The 21164-nt window shown below is 46.1% G+C and overlaps 1 protein-coding gene across 1 annotated transcript in view; it reads right to left on the bottom strand.

The window, feature by feature from the left end:
* KIF18B (kinesin family member 18B) overlaps positions 1 to 2335 on the bottom strand; it is a 68781-nt gene extending 66446 nt beyond the window's left edge. The window contains exons 1-2 of the mRNA XM_077259702.1: positions 2176 to 2335; positions 1 to 242 (exon numbers count right to left, since the gene is read on the bottom strand). The exon at positions 1 to 242 is cut by the window's left edge and continues 102 nt beyond it. Of these exons, the coding sequence (XP_077115817.1) occupies positions 1 to 208 (208 nt within the window). The 5' untranslated portion in view covers positions 209 to 242; positions 2176 to 2335. The remainder of the gene's footprint in view (positions 243 to 2175) is intronic.
* Between the last annotated feature and the right edge of the window lie 18829 nt (positions 2336 to 21164).

Genomic DNA, 21164 nt, shown 5'->3' on the forward strand with positions numbered 1-21164 from the left:
TGAATTTCAGGTCCTTTCCTTTGCGCCTCGTTCCTTCATGACCTCTGAGGTTGGAGAAGACGCCGGATGTGTCGGACTCCTCGGGGTCAAATATCAAGATGTTGTGATCCACGACTTGCACTACGGAATTCTGGTTTCCTTCTTGCTCCCTGGAGTTTGTGGGGCGGACACGGACCACCACAGAGACGTTCCCTTCTTCGGTGGCCATATTAAAGTTGTAAGGCAGCTGGAGTCAGACGGTCCTGAAAGGGATGATAGAGAGTCTTTGGTTATTGTCCCATAACTTACATCCATTACATTGCAGGCTTTCCTGAAGAGATGGGTTTTCAGGTTCCGTCTGAAGGATCTAAATGTGGTGGATAACCGGACGTGTTGAGGCAAAGAATTCCAGAGGATGGGAGATATTCGGGAGAAGTATTGGATGCAGTTGGGTGAGGAACCACTAAGTGTGGAGGAGAGATGGAGAACGGGAGATTACGTGAGGGAAGATATTGGGAGATTAGTTTGGAAATATATGGAGGAAACAGGTTATGGATGGCTTTGTAGGTCAGTATTGGTAATTTGAACTGGAGGAATTGGGAGCCAGTGAAGAGATTTGCAAAAGGGAGAAGTGGAGGAGAAGCAAAGAGAGAGTTAAATTAGTCGGGCAGCAGAGTTAGGGATGGACTGGAGGGGTGCAAGGGTGTTATCAGGGAGGCCACAGAAAAGGAAGTTGCAGTAGTCAAGGCGGGAGATGATGAGGGCATGCACAAGCATTTTAGTAGATTGAGGAAAGGAGGGATTCTGGAAATGTTTTTGAGCTGGAGGTGACAGGAGGTGGCGAGGGCTTGGATGTGCGGTTTGAAGGACAGGGCAGAGTCAAGGGTTATACCGAGACAGTGGATTTTCAGTACAGGTGAAAGCGTGATGTCATTAATTGTGATAGATGTATGGAAGATATGTAAGATGGGAGGAAAGATGAGGAGTTCAGAATTGTCCACAATGAGCTTGAAGAAGCGAGAGGAGAAGAAGGAGGATATGGCTGATAGACACTCCAGGATTCTGGACAGCATAGAAGTGACGTCTGGGCCTGAGCGGTAGATCTGAGTGTCATCAGCATATAGATGGTACTGGAAGCCATAGGACCTTATGAGTTGTCCCAGGCCGAGTGTATAGATTGAGAAGAGTAGGGGTCCTAGGACAGATTCTTGGGGGACACAAACAGAGACAGGGTGGAATGAGGAGGTAGTGTGGGAGTGGGAGACACTGGATGTGCGGTTGGAAAGGTACGAAGAGATCCGGGATAGGGCGAGGTCTTTGACACAAAAGAAAGAGAGGATCTGTAGTAGGAGGCAGTGGTCAACTGTGTCGAAGGCAGAGGACAGGTCTAGAAGGAGGAGTACAGAGTATGGTCCGTTAGCTTTGGCTGTAAATAAGTCGTTAGTACGTTTGGTCAGGGCAGTCTCAGTGGACTGGTGGGGACAGAACCCAGATTGTAGGTTGTCGAAGAGAAAATTAGAAGTGAAGTGGGAGGAAATTTCAGCATGAACACGGTGGACATAGTCAGGTTGAGGGATGGATTTTTGAGGATAGGCGTGATTGTGGCATGTTTGACAGCACAGGGGAAGGTGGCAGAAGTTAGTGGTAGGTTGAAGAGATGGGTTAGGGATGGGATAAGTGTGGGGGTAAGGTTGGGACTAGTTGCTATATTTTAGAGGTTATACAAATCAGAGAGGGGTGATTCTGCTGTACAAGTGCGGAGGAGTCTGGTTTTGGGGTGGTCTTTATTGCAGATAATCACCAATCAGGGGCCAGAACACAGATGATAGATCCCCTCTCATTTTTACACTGATTTTCTTCTAAATAATGTACACTATCCGTTTGAATAATGTTTGTCAGGCACAACTGACCCCACTGGGAGGTTTCCAGACAGACAGGGAGGACACACCCTCCTCCATAGAAAGCAATGGCCATATTCCAATATTGAGCTCTTAAAGGCAGCGTTCTATAGAAGTCAATAGAAGCCTCGGAGGTATCCTGACGGGACCAGTGACTTGTACAGGGAGCAGAGCTGTAGCTGGAATCAGCTGGCACCGCCTGCCACAGGCGCCATAGTCCTGGAGGTTGGAGTCACTGCAGTGCGGAGGACACAGTGCAGCGTCACTACAGTGACCACGGTGTCATGTGACCGCTCACCTGGTGTAACTACAGTGGGTAACACCGTCTCCAATCTCCATCAATCCTCCGCTATATCAGGAATGGTTTCTCCCGGCAGCAGCGCAGGCCACGCCCCCATCCTCCACGCTTCCGGCTCACTAAAGTTCAAATCAAGCGGGCTCTTCTTTCCGCGGACTCCGATTGGACCATCAGTGCTCCGCTCTGATAGGTGAGGAAGTGACGTGATAAGAATCGCGGTGCGTACCGGGAGTTGTAGTCCTTAGTTGCATTTCGGTGCTGCTCCTTGGGCTGCAGTATTTTTGATGAAAAATCAATGCAGCTGTTATTTTAATTGTAGGAAAACCTGATTGGATTACATTTTATTATACTTTGAAGAAAAATAAAAATATTCCCCGCTCAGTGGCAACACAAGTCTGTCAGCGCTACATGGTCGCTAGGGCACGTCTCTTGACGTCAAAACTACAATAATTCTGCCCGGGAGCATGTATAATGCATATGTACCTGCTGGTCAGAAACCGGCGCACAGTGACTGCAGACTTATAATTTTAGACCAGACAACCCTTTTAATGAATTTGGCACACCCGCTATTCCCTCAAGTCTGTCGCGCCCCATATGCCCGAAACCTGTAGGCCACGTTCACAGTATCAGTATTTCGTCAGTATTTTACCTCAGTATTTGTAAGCCAAAACCAGGAGTGGGTGATAAATGCAGAAGTTATATTATACTTTTCCTCTGATTCCACTCCTGGTTTTGACTTATAAATACTGAGGTAAAATACTGACCAAATACTGAACGTGGCCTAAGTGACCAAAAACGTGTGTCCCTTTTGATCTGTATTGATAAAATCCACCAATGCAAGTCTAAGGGTATCTGTGTCCACGTTCAGGATTGCATCAGGATTTGGTCAGGATTTTTCATCAGTATTTGTAAGCCAAAACCAGGAGTGGGTGATAAATACAGGAGTGGTGCATATGTTTCTGTTATACTTTTCCTCTAATTGTTCCACTCCTGGTTTTGGCTTACAAATACTGATGAAAAATCCTGACCAAATCCTGATGCAATCCTGAACGTGGACACATACCCTAAGGGTCCCCGAAAAAAATAATCCGGACAGGTGGATGGCGTTCCTGGGATATCAATTTACTGTTTAGGGCCACGTTCACACATTCAGTGTTAAGGAAAAAGCTCTGAAAAACATTTTTTTACATACTGAGCACTGTCATGTCCTAAACCAGTAAACTCTATACTACAAGTATGATTTGTATAGGGGCTGAGTCCCCTACATTCCTCTATAAGGGGTTTAATTTGCAATTTACATTCCCTATAAATTTACATAGAAGTAATTTATACTTCCATTCTGCGGTGCTTAATATTTTTTATTGGGGAGAAATGGAAAAAAAAAGTTTGCCCCTACTTTTATGTGACCTTGCAAAATAAAGGACATTTTCACCTTATTCCATGGGTCAGTACAGTTATAGCAATACCAAACTTACATTATTTTTCTATGTTTTAATACATTTTCATAATATTTTTTATTTATTTTTAAAGTCACTTACATTTCTAATGGCTACATTCTGATAGCGATAATTTTTTTTTTAATATCGGCTTTTTTGCTGGTTTCATTCCCCCTGGCTTAGTTCATTGTTGTTGATTCTTGGTGCTAATTAATTACCTGCTCTGTATATGTAAGGCACATGGGATAATAAGCCACAAAACTAAATTAAAGGGGTTGTCTACTACTCAAACAACCCATTCTGAAATAATAACACCTATGCTCGTGTAGTGAGCTGGCCGGCTGTGACTGTTCTGTTATCATTGACATAGAATCTGTGACAGACACTGCCCCCGTGTGGCCAGAAGTTATACGTATGCCGAATGTGATTACAGAGAAACAAACTGTATTGGCTAAACTTCCCCCTGTTGTGTCATGTGAACAGGAAGGGGAGGAAAAGAGAGAGCCCGGGAAACTTTTCTGTGCAGAGAGAAGTCTGTGTGTGCTGGCGTCCTCCTGTAGATGCGATATAGAAGATTGCCTGGATGACCTCTCTCTCTTGGAAGCTGACATCCAGATTGTTCCCAGCTTCCACACTGTGGAGCACTCAGCGGTGACATATTCACAGATCCTGGAGCCCATGAACTGTAAGCGGGTCCTCTGTTGAGAGGCCGAACCTTCCACCCTTACCTGCTGAACCCCAAGGACTACAGTCTGGACCTGAGAGACAGAGTTTGTTTAATCCCTGTTGTTTTCTCTACGGCCGGAGCGTCTCCCTGCAGTGACAGACAGGCCTGCGACTTGGGAAGATAACCTCCTGGAGCAAAGGAACTGGTAACGTGTGGATAGGGACAGTGAGGGACAGTTTGTTATTACACGTTATCTCTGTGAATAGGCATATTTTGTATTGTCTATTATTGTGTTCCGCTGTGTTAAGGAAAATGTATAACAGTAAAGATACGTTTGTTAAGATGGAATCTGAGTGTGGAAGTTTTGCTGGGCCAGATCATGGATATACATGGGCGACCTTGCCCTCGGCCACTTCATCTGGCGTAGTCGGCAGGATCTGTGCCCAGCAAGATTCCCACCCAGGCCCAGTGTACAGTCAGAAACTGCCGCCGGTGTCCATTGTAAACCAGGTCAGGAAGTTTGGCGGGCGAAACTACCCCGTACCAGAGTGGGCGGAACAAGTGCGGATACTGGGAGAAATGTATAATATTGACCCTAAGACCTTGGCAGAAATGGCGGTACTGACGCTAGAGGGCGAGGCATGGACGACAGTCAGACTGGAGACGGTCAGGGGGCAGCGTGCGTTGGAGGATTTGGTGCGGGTGCTGGAAAAGACCTATGGGCCTACTACGTACCAGGGAACACTGCGATACCTGTTCTTTAGACGGACACAGCTTGAATGGGAGGACATTCCCCAATATGCAAATGCCCTTCAGGTACTCCTTGAACAAGTCTGTGCAAAAGGGGAACAACTGGCTAACCTAGCTCCTCGTGATCTGGTACTGAGAGATCAATTCGTTATAGGGCTGAGAGACCAGTATCTTAACCGTACGCTACAGGACTTGATTCGGATGACGCCGACTCTCACCTTCGCTGAAGTCAAGCAGGAAGCCATAGAACGTTCTAGGGGACCCGTCATGGATGTGGGGACTCAAAGCGCTTCGTGCAGATCCATATTAGACATTAAACATCCCAACAGCGACACCGAGGAGCTGAAACAGATGGTAGCAGATTTACAGCAACAGGTGTCACAGTTAACACTAGAACGACAGAGAGACCAGCGGATGCAACCTAGCCGTCCCGCGGGACCGTGTTGGTCATGTGGTGACCCTCGTCATAGGGTGAATCGTTGTCCTCAACGAACAAACCATCAGTTACCACGACAAACAGAATATCAGCTACATCCACGAGCAGAGCCGCCACGCCAGGTCTCACCACAATGGCCGCCGTTAAACTAGACACCCTTGCAGCTGAGGTTCGAGCAGCAGGGGGGGGCAGAGAATGGGGTGTAGAAAAACAGAGCCAGCAACGGAGTACTCTCGCCTCGAGTAGTCCTACAGAGACCAATATGTGTGGCCCTCTTCACAGCCGGGTCCTACAACCTCCACAGCCATCGCCGCCCTGGAGTCAGTCGTTGACAGGGACTGCCAACCTTTGAGTGGGGGGGGGCGTGTAGTGAGCTGGCCGGCTGTGACTGTTCTGTTATCATTGACATAGAATCTGTGACAGACACTGCCCCCGTGTGGCCAGAAGTTATACCTATGCCGAATGTGATTACAGAGAAACAAACTGTATTGGCTAAATTTCCCCTGTTGTGTCATGTGAACAGGAAGGGGAGGAAAAGAGAGAGCCCGGGAAACTTTTCGGTGCAGAGAGAAGTCTGTGTGTGCTGGCGTCCTCCTGTAGATGCGATATAGAAGATTGCCTGGATGACCTCTCTCTCTTGGAAGCTGACATCCAGATTGTTCCCAGCTTCCACACTGCGGAGCATTCAGCGGTGACATATTCACAGATCCTGGAGCCCATGAACTGTAAGCGGGTCCTCTGTTGAGAGGCCGAACCTTCCACCCTTACCTGCTGAACCCCAAGGACTACAGTCTGGACCTGAGAGACAGAGTTTGTTTAATCCCTGTTGTTTTCTCTTCGGCCGGAGCGTCTCCCTGCAGTGACAGACAGGCCTGCGACGTGGGAAGATAACCTCCTGGAGCAAAGGAACTGGTAACGTGTGGATAGGGACAGTGAGGGACAGTTTGTTATTACACGTTATCTCTGTGAATAGGTGCAGCGCCCCAGAGTCCTGGTCGTTGCAGTACTGTGGCTCCGCCACTATGGGGAGCTATGGTGCGTCTGATGGCACTGAAGGAGTTCATCTGATCAGGTATCACAGACACCAATACATTTCACAGTCGGGCCTCCGGGGGGGGCTAAGGGTTCTATTCACTAGGCCACTCCCCACCATAGTGGGTAAACTGGGGGTCAGGCAGGAAGTTAGATCAGAAAGCTGACTGGGTTGGAACCAGGCAACACCTTGTGGCAGAGGGTGTTGTGGGGGGAAGATACAGTAGGGTCTCTGTCAGGGGTGGGATCCTGACAGAGGCTTGGCAACTTGAACGAACGTAACGGGACCGTGCCTGCTCAGGATAGCGGCGGTGCCCAAGGAAGGATTAGAAGCGAGATAGATTGTGCTGAGTGAGAAACGAGATCAAGCAAAAGGAGAAATACCAGTAGGAGTCGTGCTGTAAGACCGAAGCAACATCCTACTGAGGCGCACTACCGGTGGCCGGAACGCCGAGGGAGTATTATAACATTCAGCTTCAAGCAATACTTCAAACAGCGGCAGGACAGTCAGTCTAAGGCGGGCTGTCTAACTTAAATCACCTATGCAGTCTTGGGGGGCAACTTGTGGAGAGGGGCGACTCTAGGGTCCCGGAAGAGCTCCGAGCCTACCCGTCAAACGGGTGCCGTCCCAACCAGAACATCAGGGAGGGACGGAGGATTAGCAGAACATCATCTAATCGAGTTGTGAGGGAACTTAAGAAACAGACACAACAGTTGTGGGGACTTTCTGTAAGCACAGCAGGGAAGGACCACAACACATAGCGCTAGCAGGAAGGCACAGATTTCCACCTGTTAAGAGAACTCTGGAGGTGCCATTGGACCGGCCGGACTTGCGCAGCCTGGTTATCCGGATTCCGGACTGAGGACTCAGAGATCTTCAGTAAAGAGGTAAAGAGACTGCAAACCTGGTGTCCTCATTATTTACTGCACTGCACCACTAACATCATCTTCCACCCGCATCTCTACACTGTGCGCCCCTCGGCAGGGTCACGGACCGGGGCCTAGCCACCGTGACAACCCCAGAGCAGAGACTCAGAGGCCCGGTACCGGGTACCCCTCGGCCCTGCGGCAGTGGGGGCGCTGCATAGGCATATTTTGTATTGTCTATTATTGTGTTCCGCTGTGTTAAGGAAAATGTATAACAGTAAAGATACGTTTGTTAAGATGGAATCTGAGTGTGGAAGTTTTGCTGGGCCAGATCATGGATATACATGGGCGACCTTGCCCTCGGTCACTTCACTCACCTCCGGTGCCGTTCCAGCGGTGCCATCACTGGCTCTCCCAGGGCTCCTGTAACATTATGTCATGCGATCCCTGAGGCCAGTCAACGCTGGCTCCACTCCCCTCTCCTTTGGACAAATCAAGGCATCCAAAATAAGAGTTGCTGCTCTCTCACCTCCTCCGGATGTCAGTTACGTCAGTAGGAGAGGAGAGTGAAGCCATTGCTGCTCTGCCGCAGGACTCACCTGACATAACAATGTCATGAGATCCCTGGGAGAGTCAGTGCCAGTGGAACGGCGCCTGCAGCAGAGGTGAGCATAGGTGTTATTATTTTACTGGGGGGAAACATAAGGGATTGTCCGAACCTCTGTAATATTTGCAAATTCAAATCGATTGAGGCCATCCTCCACAAAAAAGTGAACCCCAACTTTTCAGCCTATTTATTGCATTTACGGAGTGAACGAAACACATCTCCGGCACGAGCAGACACACGGACCGATGACCCATACCGGAAGGAAAGCATGTGTTATGTATTCAGTTATCCTATTACTTATTAGTACTGTGGCCTCATGTAATAGAGCAAATGATGGCGTTATTCATTAAGCCGACGCGTGTTTTCTATCACCAGGAAGAGGCCGCGTTTATACTAGAACAATTAGAACAATCGGACTCATGTTCTGCCAGCGGCACCCAAAATGATTGCCAAATTAATAGGTGGAGCTAAACTTTGATGTGAGTCCCTGCTGTCAAAGATGGAGGAAGATATTGGCATGTCCAGTCTAGATCTGCAGATGTTTATAATAGAAATAATGAGAACCGTGCACGTCTGTTTTCTGTTAATTTTGTAATATGTATTGCATATGTATCTATATAAATACTGTACATATTTGTAAATATATATTGGGGATTATGCATCTTATAAAATTGATATTATAATATTTTTGATTATATTAAAAAGGCCCCAAATTCTAAGTCTGGAATGTTTTTGGGCGAACACTCGTTCAGGTCTCAGCTATTCCCCCCTGACCCTCCCATACACATGCAGGCTGGGATTGGCCGAGCATCCATGTGTTCTTTATAGGAGTAAGCTGCTGCCAGTCACCTCCTGTAGCAGATTATTTGCCCTGAGAAGAAAATGATTGGACATATTGAAACTCAACATGCCTGATCATGCTTATGGAGCACTATTGGGTTCAAAAGGGACGTCCATTCTCCCGATACAGATTCCACTTCCAGGATTTGACTTGTCAGATTTTTATGGCATATACCTTTAATATGCTATAATATAATCTAAAAGGGTTATTTCCATCTGGCATAGTTACATAGGTTGAAAAAAGACCCAGGTCCATCAAGTTCAACATTTCTCCACCAATTATACATTTTGTCGCGTATGCAGAGGCTGCAGACCATTGCACTGCATCTGTCTGCAGAAGGTCTCATTGGTTTGCTTTGCAGACTAGTGGCTACCTCCCCTGGTACTAATGACCACATCTGGGCCTGGGTGTTTGTAACTCCCTAATTCCTGTTGGAGTTGCGGGTGTAATTTCCTGTTTGCACTTCTCTGTTGAGACTTGGAGCTGCAGCAGTTGGCTAGTGACTTCTTGAGTTTGGAGGGCGTCGGTGTTTCTCTCTGAGTCTACTCAAGCTAAGTGTTCCCCTGGTTTCATTTATCCTTACTGTCTTTAGTGTTAGTGGGATTGACTAGCGAGCATCCTATCCTTCCCGACGCAGGGCTTATCGCCAAGGTCACACAGGGACTAGGTATCCTGTTCGGTGATAGGTGCTGAACCTATATAGGGACTGTAGGACAGACAGAGTGATGTTAGATCAGTCTAGGGGTCTCTACTTCCCCCTTCCCTAGTGTTTGGTTTCCCTTCCCTTATCCCTTTGTGTTGCACTTAGACTGTCCTACATTGTGCGTGACACATTTTTTGTCACTACCTTCATAATTAGGATATGGTTAGAAAGGAATTTTAAATAGAAGCAGTTTTGCAATTTACTGATTTTTAAAATTTTCAGACGTTCTTGAGATATTAACACTTTTCTTTTGTTTACAGCTCATTGCCGTGGAGACCGACCACGGCTGCTAGACCTCAGAACAGTGCTTACAAACTCTTTTCTAGTAAGCACAGTTTTGAAGCTGGAATGCATATACTTTTGTAAGTAACTTACTAATGTTACTTTCTAAACCTGACCAGCTTCAGCGCAATGCTTATAAGCTCGACAGCAACGGTGGTCGGTCTCCAAGGTGACGAGCTGTAAACAAAAGTATTAATTTGTCAAAAACGGCTTCAAATTTTGCTAAGCAGAAAACTGCAAAATTGCTTGTTTTTACAAGCGTTATCTGACAATATCCATCAGTGAAGATAGAAATTACTCTTTATATTTTATTGTAAGTGGTTCACTATGGCAAAATGGCCTCGAACAAGAAAAGGTTGATGTACGTGGCCATTTTTTACAGGATACAATACCTATGTAAACCAATTTTTGTAGTAAAAAGAGGAGAAAAAATAATGTTTTTTAATATTCTTCTGCTTTGGGTCCTTCTCAGGATATCAAACATGTGACATGTCAAAAAAAAGATTGTCCCACCAAAGTAGAGACTCTCGGGAGTTTTCGTGGTGTGGACTTTGCTCAGACATGAACCATGAAATTGCCCCTTTGATGAACAATTAATTTTGCCAATTCCTAATTTTTACCGAGAATCCCATGGAAGACTCCCAAGTAGACATGATGGTCTCCTCATGTTAGTTTTTGGCTTGTAGACATTAACATCAGAGTTTCACACATCGGATCGTGCTTAATCTATTCCACGTCTCCGCAGAACACGGTTTTAGTCTCATTTTTAGATTCCCACTTATTAATAAGATAATCTTTTAAAGCTGCCGAAGTCATCACAGTACGGCAGAGCTCTCCGGAAGAGAAGTACAAATGCTCCTCACAATCTCTGAATCGTCCTCACTCTTCTTTTTGCGTTTGGGTGTTTGGAAAGAAAATATCCTGAAATAGTGACGATGATCTGCTCTCCGAACCTTCGGCTGTGAAGATGTGATATATTCTACGTTAAAAGCAAAATTTTAAAGGGTATGACCAAGTTTGAAAGTTAATCCTTATCTATAGGACCCCCACCGATCATGAGAATGTAGGTCGACCATGTGCATTGGTACTTAATGGGACCACTGGAGATGGCCAAGCACTGCATTCGGCTGTTTTTTGGCACTCCCATAAGAATGAATGCACACGATTGACCACCACTCTTCAAAGCCCCAGATCTCTGGATTTGTGGAGGTCTGTGCAGTTGGAGCCCCAGCAACCGGGATGTTATTTCATATCTCATGGATAGAGGACAACTTTTAAACTTGAGATTACCCCTTTAATGACTTACTTATCCCTGACATCATTGATACTGTCGTATGTAGGTGACTGTCCGGAACAAGTCATACTTTTCAGATATGTTTTGTAGATACTGTCCATATTCTGATAAATTAGGCTAAAAGGTTGTACAGTCCAAAATTTTTAAAAAACGTTCTTAAAGCTTCTTAAAAACGAACTAAATAATTGTTATTAATATTATATGTGAGGTTATGGGTCCTGAGACCCCACCGATCATATAAGAATGCCCCAAAAATGTATATACTGTATGTGGAGGTGGGAATGGTTTTATAAGTGTAAAACCTGGTAACGGGTTCTGTTTAAGAACCCAGACTTGTAACCGAGAGATTGGTTTCTACAGACTATCATGACTCTTCCTATTAGGGAAGCAGTACAAGCGTTTAAAGATCCACACCATTCTCTCTGTTATAAAATATTTTTATAAGGGTTATTTTACATTTTCATATATTGATATTTCCAGATAGGGTTTGTAAAAACAAGCAATTTTGTAATTTACTTCTTGTTAAAATTTTTAGCCGTTCTTGAGATATTGACATTTTTCTTTTGTTTACAGCTTGTTGCCTAGGAGACCGACCACCATTGCTGTTAAGTTTGTAAGCGCTCTACAGCAGCTGGCCAGGATTAGTAAATAACAGTGCGCTCTAGCTTCAAAAAGCTCATTAGAAAAGTGTGTGCGTTTTCTGAGGTCAAAATTGCTTGTATTTACAAGCACTATCCAATAATTTCAATTGTGACATTTTATGCTTTTTTTTAGATTTACTTTGTCAAAATTTATACTCTCAATTCAAAGCAAAGTTTCACTTTTCCCAATCCTGGTAGCCAAAACATCAAATTGTCTGCTAGTGATATCAGTGAGCGCTGAATGATGTCTAATCGCATTCTTGGCCACGATATTTGATTTCAATCTTGGTCTGGAGGTTTGTAGAGAGCAGCAGATAAGATGCCGTCTCTGTTACCTGGGAATTTGCTCATTAATGTTAATGGCCGCTCCGCCGATGACAATTTGTATCTCCAGCGCCAGGATTTAGTTTACCCTTAAGTAGCTGTGATGAGAGCTATGATGATCTCGATAAGAAGTCTCCTCTCATAGACAGTAATACAGAAAAGGGACAGGAATAAAAAGAGATGAATACGATTAAAAGGGCAGCGCTCCCAGCCAAAGTACACAGAAAGGATTTCATTCGTCTACCTGTGAAAATCTGGAACATCACATTCATCAGTGTTATACGAGGTTAAGTCCCGGCCACGTTAACCTTTTCATCCTTAATCTGATTGTTTTTTCTTTTGTTTGTTTTTATATATTGTTTTTCAACTTTTTTTTTTTGCCTGGATCAGAATTTACTGTCAATAGAATTTCATCCTAATTAATATCACCATGCCAAATCAGATCTCATACTTTGCACTGATGAGGGGCAAAATCCCGAAACACCGTATCTACAAGTTGAGATTCCGATTTGGCTTTTCTCCCAAGTCATATTGCAAGGCTCGTTAAAGGGTCAATATTGACTTACAGGATTGCTACTTCCAATAGTTCTAGTTCCTCTCTGAAGAGACAATTTGCATACTTAATTCCCCAAAGGAGCATGCAAGGCATTTAAGTCTCCTCATACTGGCATGCCAGACCTGGCATGTCACTCTACACAAGGAGAAACCTTACACCTTAGAGCCTGATTATTAAAAATGTGGACCATTTCATGGAACATGGAGGAAATATATCGGATAATGGAGCAATTTAGAACAAGCGATTTACATATACCACTTACATAAAGGAACAAGTGCAATTATTTATATTAACCCCTTCCTGACAGGGCGATTTTCCGTTTCTGTAATTTCATTTTTTCCCTCGCCTTCTGTTATTTTTCCATCGGTATAGCCATACGTGGGCTTGTTTATTGCGGGATGAGATGTACTTTTGAATGACACTATTTATTTTATCATGTGATGTACCGGAAAACAGGAAAATAAAATCCAAGTGCGGTGCATTAATAGAAAAAAAAAGCAATTTTGCAAATTTTTTAATCGATGTGAATACTTTTCTTCCCAATGATGACAGAAGTATTCTAGGAGTGATACCTTTATTGGCTAACCAGAAAATAATATGTTTGCAAGCTTTCAGAGCGCAGTGGCTCCTTCTTCAGGCAAGATTACAAATACTCTATTTGTAATCTTGCCTGAAGAAGGAGCCACTGTGCTCTGAAAGCTTGCAAACATATTATTTTCTGGTTAGCCAATAAAGGTATCACTCCCAGAATACTTCTGTCATCATTGGGCAGAAAAGTATTCACATCGATTTTTCTGGCTAACACGGTACCACAATACAATTTGTTATTGTACATCGCAAACTTTTTAACAAATGTATTTACTATGTTCACTATATAGTAAAACTGACCTTTAATATGATTCTCTATCTCAGTACAAATGCACAGATACCAAACATGGATAGGGTTTTTTATTCTTTAAGTGATGAAAAAAAAATTGGAAATTTGCACAAAAATAAAATTTCACTTGTGACACCATTTTCCGAGACTCATAATGTTTTACATTTTTTGCCAATTGGGCTGTGTGATGGCTTATATTTTTCTCCCTGAGCTGATGTTTTTACTGATACCATTTTGGGTTAGATACAATGTTTTGATCGCCTGTTATTGCATTTGATTGTGTAATAGTATGCAGGTACTGAGTATGTCACCACGGAACAGACAGACCAACAGTTGAGGGGTTTAATAACAGGAATCCGGTTCTCCTCGTAGGGAGGAAGCAATGGAAAATAACTAGCAATAAAACAGTGCAAAAATATGGGAGTGAAACAATGTAACCGAAGTAAGCAAGATTTCTTGAGAAAAGAACACATCAGTCTGATGAGTCCGTGGACTGAGTAGTCTCTAGGAGCCTGCTGCCTGAGATTTCGGGAGTTAATGTGGTATGCACAGGCTCTGAGTCTTTAGCTTTTACAGCACAGCCAGGAATCAGGGGCTCTACACTGTTAAGTCTCTGTACCAGGAATCAGGGGCTCTGCACTGTTAAGTCTCTGTACCAGGAATCAGGGGCTCTGCACTGTTAAGTCACTGTACCAGGAATCACAGTCTCTGTACTCATACCGCGGGGACCAGGGGGTCGAAGTCTCTGCACGGGCCAATGTCTCTACACGGGTCTCAAAGCGCCGCTCTCCAGTCACAGCAGAGTCTGCTTTCATGTACTCACAAGATGCAGTCTTTCTGGGCAGTCTCCCTGTATTTGTCCTCAGACCGGGAGCTCTCTCTCTCCTGGAGTGCAGCTGCACCCTGCTCTGACCGCTGCTCTGTCCCCTGCACGCGTGCCTTTCCCGCTCTCTGCCCGCTTCCTTCCTTTCCCAATCTCTAAGTCTGCCCCTTGGGGAACCTGCAGCACAGCTCAATGGTTCCAGGCACAGAGCCGAGAAGGTAACTGCCCCCAGACTCTTCTTGTGTTTTACCTCCTTACATTCCCCCCCTCTTTCTGCTCGCCATTCCACGGGTGAGATCTTCTGGAGTTCCTGTTGGCAATCTTCCAGTCCTTGCACAATCTTCTGCCAGATGAACTCGTCCTGATTGTAGTGAACAGGGGGTACACCAGCCGTTGAACGTTCAGAGCATCTCAAACCAGCAGGGGCGGTGGTGTCAACTGCTATGGGAGGAGTTGAGGCTTCCTCTGATACGTTGGTAGTTTCAGGCACCAGCCCTGTTCCTGGGTTCCCTGGGAGAGATTGGCAGTCTTCCTCATCTTCCACATCTACATTGATCACTGGTAGGGTTGAGTGAAAGGGATCGGACAAATTCAAATATCGCCGACTTTCGGCAAAGTCGGGGTTTCGTGAAACCCGACCAGATCCCACTGTGGGATCGGCCATGTGGTCGGCGATCTGCGCGCCAAAGTCGCGTTTCGTATGACGCTTTCAGCGCCATTTTTCAGCCAATGGAGGAGGACGCAGAGTGTGGGCAGCGTGATGACATAGGTCTCGGTCCCCACCATCTTAGAGAAGGGCATGATAGTGATTGGCTTGCTTTCTGCGGCGTCACAGGGGCTATAAAGGGGCGTGCATGCCGACCGCCATCTTACTTCTGCCGCTCTCAGCATAGGGAGAGGTTGCTGCAGCTTCGTCAGAAGCAGGGACATAGGGAGGGAAGATTAACCCCCAAACCGCTTGTGCTGTAGCGATTTCCACTGTCCAACACCACCTTTGTTTTGCAGGGACAGTGGAGGGTATATCTTTGTGCATCAGCTCTGTAGCTTATTAGGCTGCCTTATAAGGCTCCCTGATAGCTGCATTGCTGTTTGCACCGCTGCTGTGCAAACCAACTGCTTTTTTAAAAGCAAAAATCCTGTTGCTCCTTTCTGCAGTTATCTTGTTTATTTGTCCACACTTTTGTGTGCAGCAGTCCTTTTTGTTGCTGCCATACTTGTCCTGAGATCATTGTAGGGAGATAGAAATAGTACTACAGTCCTTGGCTTTTTTCAGATATCTTCCAGCCACTTGCTGCCACTTACATTGCGTTGTGTTACACACTGTGCCTTAGTTGTGGTGCTGTCTCCCCCCCCAAAAAAAGGGAGATTCAAATTCTCACAAAGTGGATATACGTCAGTTCTGTTAGTTTGTCGTATATCAGCCAGCCACGTTCTGCCACTTACATTGTGTTGTAAAATACAGTGGGCCTGAGTTTGGGTTCAGTCTCCACGCCAAAAAAAGTGAGATTGAAAGTCTCACAAAGTGGATATACCTCAGTCCTCTTAGTTTCTCGTGTATCAGGCAGCCACTTGCTGCCACTCACATTGCGTTGTAAAATACACTGGGCCTGAGTTTGGGTTCTGTGTCCAAAAAAAAAAAGTGAGATTGAAATTCTCACAAAGTGGATATACCTCAGTCCTCTTAGTTTGTGGTGTATCAGCCAGCCACTTGCTGCCACTCACATTGCGTTGTAAAATACACTGGGCCTGAGTTGTGGTGCAGTCTCCCCAAAATAAAAGGGAGATTCTAATTGTCACACACTGGATATACGTCAGTTCTGTTAGTTTGCCGTATATCAGCCAGCCACTTTCTGCCACTTACATTGTGTAGTGTAATACACTGGGCCTGAGTTTTGCTGCAGTCTCCCCCCCAAAAAAGGGGAGATTTAAATTGGCACTAAGTGGATCTACGTCAGTTCTGTTTGTCGTATATCTGCCAGCCACGTTCTGCCACTTACATTGTGTAGGGTAATACACTGGGCCTGATTTTTGCTGCAGTTTCCCCCCCCAAAAAAAAGGGAGATTTAAATTCTCAACAAGTTTAGATACACCTTCTACCTTGTTTTACAGTGCCATATAACGGTTGTTATTTTGGTTACATTTTCCCAAAAATGAGGAAGTCTGGTGGAAGAGGCCGTGGGCGGTCGTTGCCAGCTGGTAATGATGATGGTGGTGGTGGAGCATCTGGTGGTAGTGGGAAAAGCAAAATAGCACCTAAGGCTGGAGGTGTTGAGCCAGTGTCATCGTCTGGCTACACAAGGCCTCGAAGGCTCCCTTATCTGGGAGTAGGAAAACAGCTTTTAAAGCCGGAACAGCAGGAAAAAGTTTTGACTTTCATTGCTGACTCAGCCTCTAGCTCTTTCGCCTCCTCTTCAAAAAGTTCCAAATATAAAAGCAGCGAGTCGTCAGTGGATGCTCCCGGTCAGGAACAAGTCGCTTCCTTGTGTCCTTCACCCAAACCAAAAGTGAAGGATGCGTCAGGCGACACTACAGGTTACTCCATGGAGCTCTTTACACATACCGTGCCGGGGTTAGAAAGGGAAATTGTTAACAGCCCATTACAAGATGAATCGGACATGGAGTGCACTGATGCACAGCCACAGCTAGACTATTATGCTGTTCCATTGACTCAGATCACTACATTGCCCTCGCAGTGTTCTGAGCTAGAAACTGACCCTGATGAGACTATGGTGCCCCGTCCCGAACGCTATAGCACCTTATATGGTGACACAGAGAAAGGAGCACATGACACTGAAGAGGAGGTGATAGATGACCCAGTTGTTGACCCAGATTGGCAGCCATTGGGGGTAGAGGGTGCCGCTGACAGTAGCTCAGAAGCGAAGGAGGATGATCCGCAGCAGCCATCAACATCACAACAGCTTTCATCTGGCAGGCCCGTCTCAGGCCAAAAAAGTTTTTCAACCAAAAAAACAGTTTTAGGACAGCGTGGACATCCGGTGAAAGTAGCACAGCGTGCAATGCTTGAAAAGGTATTGCATAGTAGGAAGAGTGGAGTGTGGCAATTTTTTAACCAAGATCCGAATGATCAGTGCAAAGTTATCTGTAAGAAATGCTCAAAGACCTTTAGCAGAGGGAAGAATCCCCTAAATTTAAATACAACGTGCATGCGTAGATATTTAACCAGCATGCACTTGCAAGCTTGGACTAACTACCAAACGTCCTGTACCGTTGGTGCACCTGCTCAGAATGAAGGTAGTCAGCAAGGCTACATTGCTTCCCTCACTGTAAGCCCACCAGTTAGGACACCACCAGCAGCAAATGTGGAGGTATCGTCGCAAGACCAAAGCAGTCAGGGAATCACAAGGTTTTTGGTAGGAAACACTGTATGTATGTCAACATCAAGAATACCATCACCAACCCTCTCTCAATCCGCCATGTCCACCACCACCACCACCGCTAGTTCCACCATATGCGCCTCTCCAGTCCAGCTCACCCTACAAGAGACTCTCGTTAGGAAAAGAAAGTGCTCATCCTCTCATCCGTATACACAGGGTTTGAACGCCCACATTGCTAGACTAATCTCGTTAGAGATGACGCCCTACCGGTTGGTTGAAAGTGAAGCTTTCAAAGCCCTGATGGCCTATGCAGTACCATGCTATGACCTACCCAGTCGACGCTTCTTTGCAAGAAAAGCCATCCCAGCCCTCCACCAGCATGTCAAAGAACGCATTGTCCATGCACTGAGGCAATCAGTCAGTAGAAAGGTTCACCTCACAACAGATGCATGGACCAGTAGGCATGGCCAGGGACGTTACGTGTCCATCACGGCACACTGGGTTAATGTGGTGGATGCAGCGTCAACAGGGGACAGCCATAGTGGGACAGTTCTGCCTAGCCCACGGTCTAGGAAACAGTTGGCTGTAGGCGTTCGCCCCTCCTCCTCCTCCAGAAGCGAGAGCTCGTCCACAGAGTGCAGTCGCACGACCACTCCATCCGCAGCTGCCAGTGTTGCACACGAGGTGTCCCATTATGGAACAGCTTGTGGTAAGCGTCAGCAGGCTGTGTTGGAAATGAACAGACACACCGCGGAAGTACTGGCAGAGTACTTGCAGCAAGAAACTCAGTCATGGCTGGGCAGTATACATCTTGAGGCTGGCAAGGTAGTCAGTGATAACGGAAGGAATTTTATGGCTGCCATAGCCCTTTCAGAACTGAAACACATACCTTGCCTGGCTCACACCTTGAACCTGGTGGTGCAGTGCTTCCTGAAAAATTATCCGGGGTTACCAGCCCTGCTCCTGAAGGTGCGAAGACTTGGCTCGCACATCCGCCGGTCGCCCCGTACACTCCAGCCGTATGCTGAACCATCAGCGATCGCTGAGGCTTCCCCAGCACTGCCTAATAATTGACGTTGCAACAAGGTGGAACTCCACACTGCACATGCTTCAGAGACTGTGCGAACAGAGGCGTGCTGTAATGTATTTGTGGGAGGATACACATACACGGGCAGGCAGTTGGATGGCAGACATGGAGTTGTCAGGTGTGCAGTGGTAGAAGCTACAAGACCTCTGTCAAGTCCTTCAGTGTTTTGAGGAATGCACATGGCTGGTAAGTGCAGACGACGCCATCATAAGCATGAGCATCCCACTAATGCGTCTGCTGATGCAAAGTTTGACGCACATTAAGGAGCAGGCGTCTGCAGCCGAGGAGGAGGGAAGCCTTGATGACAGTCAGCCATTGTCTGCTCAGGGAACTCTCCTGGACGAGGTGGCGGACGAAGAGGAGGAGGAGGATGATGGGGATGAATATTTATGTGAGGAGGATGCTTCTCAGGGGGCAATAGAAACTGGTGGCATTGCAAGGTCAGGTACAGGGTTTTTGCGGCAGACAAGTGATGTTGATTTGCAAGAAAGTGCTCCTCAACCCAGCACAAGCAGTGAATTGACACCTGGAACATTGGCCCACATGGCTGAGTATGCCTTGCGTATCCTAAAAAGGGACCGCCGCATTATCAAAATGATGACCGATGACGATTACTGGTTGGCCTGCCTCCTGGATCCACGATATAAAGGAAAATGACAAAATATCATGCCACATGAGAACCTTGAGCAAATATTGGCTACCAAACAAGCAACTCTTGTAGACCGTTTGGTTCAGGCATTCCCAGCACACAGGGGCGGTGATGGTTCTCACACGAGCTGTAGGGGGCAACATGGCAGAGGTGTTAGAGGGGCACAAATCAGAAGTGGCGTTGGACAGAGGGGTTTTATGACCAGGTTGTGGAGTGATTTCGCAATGACCGCAGACATGATAGGTACTGCTGCATCGATTCAAAGTGACAGGAGACTGCATTTGTCCAGTAAGGTTACGAACTATTTTTCCTCCCTTATCGATGTTCTCCCTCACAGGTCATTCCCCTTTGATTACTGGGCATCTAAAATAGACACCTGGCCTGAATTAGTAGAATATGCATTACAGGAGCTCGCTTGCCCAGCTGCTAGTGTGCTACCAGAAAGAGTCTTCAGTGCTGCTGGTTCAATACTGACTGAAAAAAGGACTCGCCTGGCTACCCAAAATGTTGATGATCTAACCTTCATTAAAATGAACCAATCATGGATTTCAAATTATTTTGCCCCACCTTCCCCTGCTGACACGTAGCTTGCCTGGAAAATGTCTTGCTTTTGGTCTCCTCTGACTGACTGACCCAATTCCTCCATTTGCAGCTGCTGAATATCCACCATAGGCCATTTTTTTTACCTCCCTAAATGGGCTGACTCCCCCCACAGGGCCATGGTCACCACCTAGCGCAAGCACCCATGCGAGTGCCGTTTGCCTGGACAGGTGGGTGGGCCCACTCTTGGGCGACGGCACTGGCACAGGGTCCCTCATAGTAGACTGTGTAGTCTGTGCTGTTAAATCCTTCAATGGCACTGCCAATACAAATTTGTTGAAATGATAGATGATAGCAAAAATATACAGGGGCCCTGGCCTCCATTTAGACCAGTTAATACTTTGCGCCAACTACCACTGTCTGCTACTCAGCAGAGGAGCCCACCCCTGTACCTAGCTATGCCACCTGTTTATTTATGAACATTTTTTGGGCAGACATTTACCTGTCTTTATTATTTTGGCCTACTAAATGTGTCAGCCACTCCTTACAGTTGTCCTCCACTGAACAAAGCTCTGCCACCTGTGTACTCCAGTTACCAATTTTGAACTGCATTTAGCCTACTTTTTTATTTTAGGCCTACTAACTGTCTGTCTGCGCCACTCAATACAGCTGTCCTCCACTGAACAAAGCTCTGCCGCCTGTGTACTCCAGTTACCAATTTTGAACTGCATTTAGCCTACTGTTTTATTTTAGGCCTACTAACTGTGTCTGTCTGCGCCACTCAACACAGCTGTCCTCCACTGAACAAACCAATGCCGCCTGTGTACTCCAGTTACCAGTTTTGAAGTGCATTTAGCCTACTTTTTTATTTTAGGCCTACTAAGTCTGTCTGCGCCACTCCTTACACTTGACCTCCACTGAACAAACCAATGCCGCCAGTTTACTCCTGTTACCAGAGTTGAAGTGCATTTAGCCCACTTATTTGGGCCTACTAACTGTGTCTGCCTCCCATTACAGTTGTCCTCCAATGCACAAAGCTGAGCTGCCAGTTTACTCCTGTTTCGACTATTAAACTGCATTTGGCCTACTTGTTTGGTTGGGCCTACTAACGGTGTCTGCCGCTGCTTGTTGTTCTCCTGCACTGAACAAAGCTGAGCCTCAATTTTCATCCAGTTTTGAATATTAAACTGCATTTGGCCTACTTGTTTGGTTGGGCCTACTAATGGTGTCTGCCGCTCCTTG

The sequence above is a fragment of the Ranitomeya variabilis genome, chromosome 4 (assembly GCF_051348905.1).
Source record: "Ranitomeya variabilis isolate aRanVar5 chromosome 4, aRanVar5.hap1, whole genome shotgun sequence".
NCBI lineage: Eukaryota > Metazoa > Chordata > Amphibia > Anura > Dendrobatidae > Ranitomeya > Ranitomeya variabilis.